The following is an 11380-nucleotide window of genomic DNA, read 5'->3' on the forward strand; positions in this document are numbered from 1 at the left end:
TGTGAGTTTTAAAAATATTTTCAGTGACGTTACTTATTATTCTTATTTTCAGATTGTAAAAGAAGAAAAACAGTTACTTACCCCAGTGGAAGCCGATGGGGAGAATTTCTCAGTTGGAGAAAAGCAACTAATATGCTTAGCCAGAGCTTTACTCAGAAAAAGCAGGGTAAGTTGTTGCTAAATTATCTATAAGTATGCATTCCCAGGTTTTTTCAGCTACTGCCATGAAGATCAGAAACAAGATATGTTTAATAACTAAAGATGGAAGATTCAAGTTGTGTATTCTACTTACCTAACCTAAATCAGAAAGACAATAAAATGAAAGCTTGAGTTTTAATGTTCGAATGCTATGTTCTGTGAATTAGTATGAAACAGTAAACAAAGCACGCCTGATTTTGACAAGGACAAGCGGCTGTGTATATACACACACAGGTACTTATCAATTTAACGGGAACATTTAAAGCTGGAAATACGTCAGATGTCTTGGTTGGCAACGGTCAGGCGGTGATCACATCGCCTTGCTTTGATTTTGGTTTGTTAGGGCTAACTCCATATTATGTTAGGAGCAATAGAACGATAGTGTTCAGTCAACTTAGCAGACAATTAAAGCGTAAAATGGGCGACCTGTCTGGTTTCCGAAGGAGGCAGATTGTTGGCGTTTGGTTATATAATGCTACCGTGACTAAAGTGGCAAGTGTATGTTTGTGTCGCGACGGACAATGACCGAGGTGATGATCTAAAAAACTCACGGTAAAACCACATCGGCGAAGAGGAACAGTGGTCCGAAGAAAAAGCCTCAATGACTGATTCTTTCGAGCATTAAAGCGGATCTTCACTCAGTACTTATCGTGGGATTGCGATGTGAGTGCGGCGGAAGAAGTCAAGCATGACCTACAACAGCCTGTATCAACAATTACAGTCCACCATGAGTTACCTGATATGGACGTACAGGGTATGGTTGGACGGACGAAACCGCTAATAAGGAACCATAATTCATTAACACGACGACAATAGTGCCGGGAATGAGCGATGACCAGTTTCCTCAGATGACCGGAAACGTGTGATACGGTCGGATGAGTCATCGTTCACCTTATTTCCATGCTTGTGTGTGGTGAAAAGAAAGAGCTTATGATCCGGTGTCTCCATCCAACAATGAAACATGACAGCGGGGGTGGGTCCTGTGCTGCCGTTTACTGGTTGTGTCACTGTTCATGATTATGTCGACATTTTATGGGAGCATGTGCATCCTATGGTCGAGGTGTTTGCAAATAATAACGACGTATTCCAGGAAGATAATACGCATATGCACATAGCTGGAGCTGTTGCGGCGTGGTTTGAGGAACACCTTTCCTGACTCACCTATCTCCGAACCTGAACATAATTGAACATTTGTGGTCCGTTTTGGAGACACGAATCCGGTGCCGATTTCCACTTTCATCCTGTTTCACGGAACTGAATAATGCATTGCACGCGGAATGGCATACTGTTATTTTACTTGCTGACTCCTTCCACGTGTAATCAGAGCTGTTCTGAGAGTGAAAGGTGGTCCAACATGATACTAATCTGGCAAGTTGCACTTTATTTCAGATATTTACGCGAAAGTTGATAAGTATTTGTGTATGTATCCGCTTTGAGAAAAGCAGTCATGTGTAGTGTTGTAAAGTTGAAAATAGTGTGTGATTAAAGTGGATCCAATAAACCTAATTGGAAGAATACTGGAGAGGGAGACCAAAACACGAGGAAAGAAATTATATAATTACATAATTATTTAAAAATATAAATAAGTAAGAATATGGAATTGATAACGAAGAGAAATGTTATCACCGTTTTGAGGCTCATTTATCGCTTTTAACCAAAATGGGAAAGACAATACCAACTTCGAATTTATTAAACAAGCCTCGTATATAAAAGAACTGCTTCTCTCACAAGTTTGGTATGTTTGCCTATGTGTTTGTGCACTTGGCTCCGATCTTGAGACCTTATATGGCCAGGAAAACAGGAAAATCGCCCACGCACTGCGTTCCTTAAACCGTATATCTTCGATTTAGTCCCTTGAATACGAACGTTCGGGAAACTTCCTTCCACCCACGTTTTGTTATAGTAGGAGATGGTTGAAGCAACAGCTCATTGGCGCGCTTAGCCACGAGAGAGCAGGATCATATTTATTTTCCTGCTCCTGGCCACTCGCAGGCGCAAACCGGGTGTGCTTTTTTATATTTATTTATTTATTTATTTATTTTAATTTTTATTTATTTATTTATTTATTTATTTATGTATTTATTTATTTATTTATTTATTTATTTATTTTTGAGTGTGTAGTCAATAATGTGCTTGTACTGAAGTGCGCTCCTCACTTTGTTGCTTCGTGGGTAGAGCATCACAACGAAAAAAAGTTCAAATTCGTGTATACCTCAATAATATTTGATGTGAGCAAACTTTCCGAGTGGATAAGGTATCAGGACTTGGCTTGGGGACGATTGGAAGACCTAGCCTCCCGTGGGACTTTTACTGAAAGAAGTGGACTTGTGGATCACACCATCTTGTCCGATTACATTGGCGAGAACGACTGCGGATCCAGTGAGTGACTCTGTAATAAATTCGAAAAAGCTGCGCAGTAAGTGTAATATAGAAGTCTAGCCACCTCGAAAATCATTTTACGTAAAATATACCAGACAATTAAAGCAGACCAGACGTTTAATATATGAGTATAGTATCAAACTTATATGTGATTAGTAATTATTATTGGTTTGTGCATGCACGTAAATTTTGAAAGTTGTAGTTTTGGCGTATGTAATATTTAATTGCATGTACTAATTTTCTGGTTTAGTTTATTAAAATTAAAATACATAATTTGTGTTCTTTTGTCACACAAATGCCTACACCAATCTACAGCGCTCGTGTCTAGAATTTACCGATCCCGGCTGCGGTAGAGGCTAGGCCGAGCGTGTCGTGAACGGGTTGTTGTGACTAGCTGGGACACACAGAGAGAAAGAAAGAGAAAGAGAGAATTGTGTTGAATTAAAGCTACTTCATTATATTAATGAGTCACAACCAACCAGGAACACAATGTAATGAATAAATACAGAAACAAAATATCGAAGGATGATAAAGATTGAAACGCATTTCAGTCCTGGCAGTCGTCAGGTTCAAAAGATGAATGTTGAGAGATATAGATTTTGTTTTCTTGTTCTAGAAGGAAGGAGACTGCAGTATTTAACAGAGAACATTCACGTCCTGGCAGCCTGAGATGTCAATTGTTGTATTTTCAGCTTCAATACTCTTAGCCTTTTAACAGTTTCTCTCTCTTCAATTTGTATCTGTATGTTACATAATTATCGAGTTCAGATATGAAGGTACCCAAGAAAGTTCTGTCCCTTTTTTACCCACAATCTTTGAACATCAGTATGTCACCTAAGACGTATTTGGAAGATCAAACATAGTTCCCATCAGCATCGACGACCTTCTGCCAACGTTCTGGAAGAGCATGGATTTCATCGTGGTAGAACTTGGTGGGCCGTGAAGCGAAGAAGGTATCAAGTGCATTTTGCACCTGTACTAGTGATTTGAACAGACGTCCTCTAAAGTGATTGTCCAAGAAATGGAACAGGTGATAATCGGATGGTGCAATGTCCGGCAGTATGACCAATGCAATAGTGTTTCCCATTCTAGGCGTAGAATGGTATCCTGGGTCATCCTAGCCACGTGAGGCTTAGCGTTGTCCTATAACAGGAGGACCCCTTTGTAATTCAGAAGTGCTGGTTCCAGAGTTTTGAGTTTTTCTGGAACACGGCTCAACTGCTAACAGTACACAGCTGCATTGATGCTCTGACCAACTGGTAGCAGTTTCTGATGCACGATAGCGCGAGCAGTCCACCAAACACACAGGGGGATCTTATTCTGGTGTAGTACTGGTTTCAGTTGTTTCGGAACCGGTTCATGGGATGCTAACCAATGATGTCGGCGCCGTGGAGTCTCGTACAGGACCCACTTTTTATCACATGTCAACACCCTATCCAGACATGGCTCCTTCCTCAGACGAGACAGCAAAGAAGTAGATGTGTTCTCGGGTTGCCTTCTGGCCCGGAGTCAAATCATGTGGGACCCATCGATCCAACTTGTAGTGCTTCCCAAATTGATGGAGATGCTGCCGAATGGTTTCTCCACTCACACTGAATTGTAGTCCCAGTTCCTCACATGTCTGGCCACTGTTCGCTACAATTGCTGCGTGAATATCTTTCTTTTGGACATGTGTTGGTTTTCCGATACGTGATGCGTCTTCGAGTATTTCGTCACCGTCCTTAAACTTGTTAAAGCAGCGCTGCACTATCCGCGTAGTCACGACACCCTCACCAAAGGCCTGGCATATCTTCCGCCCCGCTGCAGCGGCGTTTGACCCCAGTTTGAACTCTTACAACATACATGCCCTAATGACGCTCTGTGGAGGTCCCATGTGCACTCTGTCCGTACGCAAGTTCACGGTGTAACAGAACTGCCAGAACCAGGTAGTATGTTGGATATACCCACACCAACAACTGACTTGATTCGCCTTATCTCGATTCGTATTCAACTCACGGTGTGAGGACCAATGGAACACATACCTCTACAAAAAGGGACAGAACTTTCTTCGTTATTTTTATACTAGTGAATATACTAAGTGCACATTTTTTGAAACGTACTGTTCTGTTCTTTTATTTTTCTATATATTTTGAACAAAGAAAATTATGTTCGTATCCATTGTTTCGTTTTCAGGTTTTATTGTTAGATGAAGCAACTGCATCAGTAGACGTTGAAACGGATTATCTTATCCAGAACACAATACGAGAAGCCTTTTCTCATTGCACTGTTTTAACTGTAGCACATCGACTTAATACCGTTACATCTTACGACAAAATAATGGTAATGGATGCTGGAAAGGTAAGATCAAATTTTCTTCTGTCATTGCACTACAGTGTAGAGCAGTAATGGGCAAGTTTTTAAGAAGGGGCAGAGATTAAAACAATAAATTAATTAAATCTGGTAATATTAAGGCCTATTAATAATTCAAAGTTTATGAGTGGGAAGTGTGATGAATGAGATTATGAACTTATTTCTATAAATTTCTCATGGCAAATTGGGATGCATTGATTATCAAAAGTGAAGTTAGTTATGTCGTGGACTGGATAGAACCTTTCAAGAGGCCTCATCTGACTCGCGAACAGTAGTTTACCCATCACTGATGTAGAATATAAATATATTAGAAGGATTATTTCTTTTAGGTGTATGAAACTGTCAGGAGTCCTGTTCAATTGACAAAATTACACTGTCCACAATTTTACAGAAGTCTAATTATATCTACCTTACTTTTTTCTTTTTGTTGATAAATTTATTTTAATTTACTATTTAAAGTTTTGCAATAATGGCTTGAATGAGAGAAAGAAAATCAAGCTTTTGTCATATAAATCGTCTATGAGATCAAGGGCTATACAAAGAGAAATCGCTTTCTTACTGTATATTTTTACGTAATTATTGAGCTGACTGAAGATATAAATAAAGAACACAACAAATCATGAAAACAACAGTTAGTTCATGCAGTGGCGTTTTTGAAGGTTATCTATTTCGATTTATATATATATATATATAAATTACTTCACTGTATGAAAGATATTCGCTCAAGTTTAAACATTTAAAAAAATAGGCTGAGAGTAGGGTGAGTTCTTAACCCTTAGTTTTTTAAAAGTTTTTTATTCTTTGTTTTTGTATCTCTAATAGTGAAATTAGTACCTTCAGTAAAATAACTATCTTACTACGTGGGGAAAGATTGTTATTTTTTTCATTTAAACTCATTTCTTAATTTTATGAAACTGTACAAATATCATGTTACTTTAAGCTGCCGCACTAAGTAAATAAATATATCTCATATTTTAATTTTAGATCGCAGAATTCGATTCGCCAATGAACTTAATGAATCAGGAAGGATCCATATTCCATCAAATGATGTTAGCCATGGGGATTACTTCCATTGAACGGAACAATCAACAAGGTGACAGTGAGATCACCAGTAGAGCACCAAATGGAAATCTTCCTCGTGAATCCGGAAGTGGTAGTGAAACAGATGAACCAGAAGGAGGACGTGCTTCTTCCGGTGGTCAGTCGAAACAAAATGTTGAAGGTGGGGATAGTGATCAAAACGAATCACAACACCGAACTCCTGACAATGACGCAGGTAGTCATGATATATGAAAGGCAAGATATAACGTAATTATTACGTAAGAAAACTCATCTGTGATCAGTATATTTATTATATGATCTTGTAAAGTTGTATTTTCTCATAAAGAAGCGTGATTTTTTTCGTTTTTGTTTCTTATATATATAAGGTACTTACATGAGAAATATAAAATGTGCCTGTATGCCAAAAGTATTTTGTTTATTAGTATTTTTGTTTTTTTTTGTAGAATTTTACTACAAAAGAACGTACGACCCACTCCCAGTGATAAATTGTATATACTATTTATCCATTAGTTAAAAATACTTATTGTATAGTGTAAAAAAATAAGTTCTCGTACACAGGGACCATATCCCTTAAGGGAACCATTTAAGAAAAAAATGTATACTATGTTCATTCGGAACAGTTTCAACACAGTACCTTTGTTCTAGGTATTTGTTACAATGTAAAAGTGTATTTTTGTTAATCTATTGTAATCAAAATAGATTGAGACAGAGTTAAGTTATGTTAATAGAGACACTTACGTTCTGTTAATGTTGTATTAATATCAAACATTGTACGAGAAAGGAGTGTAACTATTTGAAATGCATCACATAGTGAATAAGTCGTTTAAATTGCTTCTCATTGTTCGAGAATCTAAAAAGAATTATGTAAAAGATACTTATTTAACCAGTATTATGAGATGTGTGATATTAAGTTATCAGATAAGGTAATAATAGCATTATACAGTTCGTTGATTTAAAAAAAAAAAAAAGAAAAGAAAAAGTAAATGATTCAACCTAAGCAATATAACGGTGTCACAAAACACGAGTGAATACATTTTTTTAAAAAAGAACCAAAAAAAAGAATATGTTGTAAAGAATTCCTGAAAGAAGGAATAGAAAAGAATTTTGTTTGTTTCTTTCCTTTCTTTACATAAATGTAGATCGCCAACAAAAGTGCCTGCCAAGTGTGTACAAATTGCTATTGTACCTTGTGAAAGAATTCCAGTACATTTTTTTGTTTTTAATAGTCAGGGCATAAATTGTGTATGTAAGTTAGCAGAAACTGTATTTAAAATTGGCCGATTGACTCCGAATGTATTTGGCACAAGGAGTGCGTATGTACTTTAGCTGGCGATACTATATAACTGTCCTGGATTTGTTTTAGTTTATTATTCTGAAATACATCACTTCCAGTTCACTTTTTCACGAAATCGTGATTAATAGGAAAACATATTACTTAATAAAAATGCTAAAGGAAATACCAAATTTTGTTTTTAACTTTTACATTTGGTATAAGGTTTAGTTTCTGAAAATAAAGAAGAAATCGAATTTTTAATTACTTCTGGTATAACTCATGTGAGTCACATGAAAAAAAAAATAGATTTACTTTTATATATGTATTATGTGTCCATGTGTGTTCATTTTTGTTTATAAGTTTCGGTGCTTTTCTCAACAAGGAAACAAAGTGTTTCTCAAAGATATAGTGAGGGTACAAATATCTGAGCGAAAATCAACCAACACATATCAGAACAAAATTCAGATTGTTCGAGGACAATAACATTTTTCAATGTGAAATGTTAATTTTTCACACCCACTGTTGCGAATGTAACACAAACTGCTTTGAACAATAGTTTGGGACAAACCATTGAAAAGTAAAGAAAAATCACAGGGTCCGTACGCGTCGTGGAGAAACTGGAATTGATTTTTTTTCTGCAGTACTGGTAAAAAAATTTTCTAGACCATTCTGGAAATTTTGCTAGATTTTTCTTCGTTTATAGAGTAAATTAAAATACGAAGCTTACGTTGGGTAGAAACATTACAGTAAATGATTTGGAATGTAACTGTGTTCTATTGGATGACTTTTTATTCAGCATTAAACTATCCTTTGTTACTTCATTTCAAACTCATCGTGAGAAGATACTAAGCAACTTTTAACGTAAAAATCAGTGCAGTGCCTGTTCTTATTACGTTTACGTTTAAAGTAAAGCGTTTGTTTAAAGGTTTCTTATCGTTCAAAAGTAAATGAGTTCAAAAGTCTGTTTTTATAGATATGGTGCTGTGATTCAAATTGTTTTGGATCTGGAAAAATACTCTTATTCAATGTACGAACTCTGACGTGGGGATTCCTTTAGAAGCTATGATTTCCTGACCTCTCCATGTTAATTTTAGAAGAGCATATATATATATATATATATATATATATATATATATATATATATATATCTGAAACCTGTTACATGATTCTTTGTAGGAAATAATAGATCATGTGTATCAGTGGTAGAGGAATCATAACTGAGTTCGTCTTTATAAAGAGATGGAAGCTCTAAAAGATCCATATTGGTTTGGGTGGGGGCGCGGTGGCTCTGTGCTAGAGCGTTCACCTCCGGTGTTTGGGGTCCCTGGTTCGATCCCAGCTCGCGCCGTGTGTCGACTTTGTGGTGGACAAACACCGTGCTCGTGGGTTTTCTCGGGGTTCTCCCGTTTCCTCCCACTTTCTTCATTGCACCATTTCACTCATCTCTCATCATCACCGTCTCCTTTAGCTTAACAGGCATAATCGTGGGACGTAGAAACTTAGATTTCATTTCATTTCCATATTGGTTTGGGACTTTTTCTTAATATGTGTCGTCACACTCATCAAGTCTACATATATCTGATATTTTTGTAGAGCAGGAAATTTAATGAGAAACATTTATGATATATGAATTGTAAATCAAGTTAATCTGAAGTCTCAAGTTGACAACCACACGCCCATCTTCTAATCCATAGATTCAAACTTCTCCAGTGGGACATTTTCCGCAAGCGCAAAAATAAAGATGACAGTTTTTCTCATCCTCATTGTACCTCAACTATATCTTTCAGAAACTCTCTATTAAACGAAATAAACACTTTCTCTGTGAAGAATTTACTTTCTGTAACGTAGATTGAATTGTATGGTTGATCTTTTGGTTTTCTGTTCGCTGTACTTTCCTTCGTCTTTGCTTTCAACACAGTTTGTTGTCTTCCATCATTGTATCATCTCATTTTATCAGCCTATTTTTGGTTGAAAATATATTGTGTTGTATTCTTAGCCATACTTTATCATTTCATTTTTTGACTCTTCCAATACATTGGTTAGGCTCACAATATTCACATGTGTGCATATTAATGCCTTAAAGCTGCATATCGTGTGCTTACGAGATTTACTTAAAAAAAAAAGTTTGATAAAGTAGAATCTCAGCGAGGGTTCTTCCACCTCAGAGCTATTTTATTTGAGTTTATATAAAAACATTTAGTGTCTGTCACTTCTATTATATGTGTCAATTGTCTGAGAAATGTATCTGGTTATTCATTTATAACAACACGTTTGTCCTCCAGGGAAAACAAAGATGAGGAGAAAAAAGAGAAAAACAAGAACAATTAACAAAAGATTTGTTAATTGTCAGCTTGGTATGCGGAAATATTGCAAGATGTATAAAGTTCTAAAATCAAGTAATGGTTATTTTGAAACGTGGTTGTACATATAACTTGCTTTAATTTTTTTTTTTTTTTTAAAAAAAAAACTTGTAAAAACTAGATCGTTGTATGAAATATTACATGATACACAATTTCTTACTAATAGTCATTCTATCAAATTTTAATTATATTGTTTTGTTTTCAGATGTGTGGAAACAAATTACATACTAAAATAGCAAATAAGTTTGGTTACTTTATTGTTTTAAAACAGTTTGTTTGATATAGTAACATGAGTACAGTCAGGAGAGAAAAACCTCATTCTTGAATTATTAAAAATAAATAAATAAATAGTCGTAAAAATAACTGAATAGCGTTTTTCGGTTTTATTAGTAATATAGGGCTTTATGCAGAGACATTCTGACTCGTGATTAATATCATACTAAAGAGTTCGACTAATACGTTTCCTGCAGTAGTCACGGCCTTTAGTATGACGCTAATCATACGTCAAAACGACTCTGCATAAGGCCCATAGTGTTTATTAACCAGGAAAAAAATAGATGGATAACGAGATTTCTTATGAAAGGGTTACAACATTTTCGCTGAAGATCGAAGTATTTTGCTGTTGATTGTTCTCATAGTAAACCTAAATGAGAGAGAGAAAAAAAAAAGTCACTTCATGTATATAAATGGCTCTAATATATTTGTGTGTCCGTCCTTTGAAAATAAGAGTACAACATGATCTGTAGAATGTGTTTCTGATTTTTTTTTTTTCATTTACGATGTTTACTGAGTTTGTCCTCGGTTTTCTTCATAATTAAGAGAATAAAATCAGTACTTACAGACACGTAATTATGATTGTGAAACAAATTTATTAGTACTTGAAAAACACTAGGGCCGAGGTGGCTTAGAGGTAAAGCGTTCACCTCTGGTGCATGGGATCCGTGGTTCGGTCCCAGCTCGCACCAAGTGGACTTTGTGGTGAACAAACACCGTGTGCGTGGGTTTTCTCGGGGTTCTCCTGTTTCCTACCACTTTCTTCATCCCACCAATTCATTCATTTCTCATCATCACCGTCTCCTTTAGCCTAGCCGGCATAACTGTGGGACGTAAAACTGGAAGCTTTCATTTGAAAAACACTACGTAAGGTGATATACATATTTTGGATATAATTTCCATTGTGAAATAGTTTTATTACTTAAATTGTGATGGCATGATTACTTTTTTTGAGTTTAACATCCCACATTTATGCACCGAGGGTAATGGAGATGGTGATGATAAAGTGGATGATGATAATGGAATGAAGGAAATGGGAAAACCTGCTCCGAGAAAACCCACAAACGGTTTGTCCACCACAAAGCTTACTTGGCGCGAGCTGGAATCGAACTTTAGTGATGTATTTCTGTGTTACGTTGAAAGTACTGTCACACGTTGCGGAATTGTTAATAGTCATAAATGAACTCGAAAACTTTTCAAAACTAAAATGATACACCGAGATTAGTAAATACTTCAACATAAACATTAGTAATGAAATTTTATTATGTAGAGGAAGATGATCTGGAAAAATACTTCATATGTGCTCAGGGTAGTATTGTGTTCGTTCGCACGAGAACAAGGAATGCTTTTTTTAAAAAGAAAGTAATGTTCCTTTCTACGTATATATAAACGCTACATAAATTTGAATAGTAATATTGATCTTAAATAGTGTGTATGTTAAAATTATATGTAGCTTACAGGAATATAGAAAGAATGTGCCTCGTAA

At 36.0% G+C, this 11380-nt stretch overlaps 1 protein-coding gene across 2 annotated transcripts in view; it reads left to right on the forward strand.

The window, feature by feature from the left end:
• Nucleotides 1–11072, forward strand: part of LOC145694563 (ATP-binding cassette sub-family C member 5-like) — a 219923-nt gene extending 208851 nt beyond the window's left edge. For both annotated transcript variants that reach the window (XM_081770896.1, XM_081770895.1), the window contains exons 27-29: nt 53–166; nt 4750–4914; nt 5911–11072. In XM_081770896.1, the coding sequence (XP_081627022.1) occupies nt 53–166; nt 4750–4914; nt 5911–6219 (588 nt within the window). In that variant the 3' untranslated portion in view covers nt 6220–11072. The remainder of the gene's footprint in view (nt 1–52; nt 167–4749; nt 4915–5910) is intronic.
• Nucleotides 11073–11380: the final 308 nt, after the last annotated feature.

Source organism: Thermobia domestica, chromosome 9 (assembly GCF_964235325.1).
Source record: "Thermobia domestica chromosome 9, izTheDome1.hap1.1, whole genome shotgun sequence".
In the NCBI taxonomy this organism is placed as follows: domain Eukaryota; kingdom Metazoa; phylum Arthropoda; class Insecta; order Zygentoma; family Lepismatidae; genus Thermobia; species Thermobia domestica.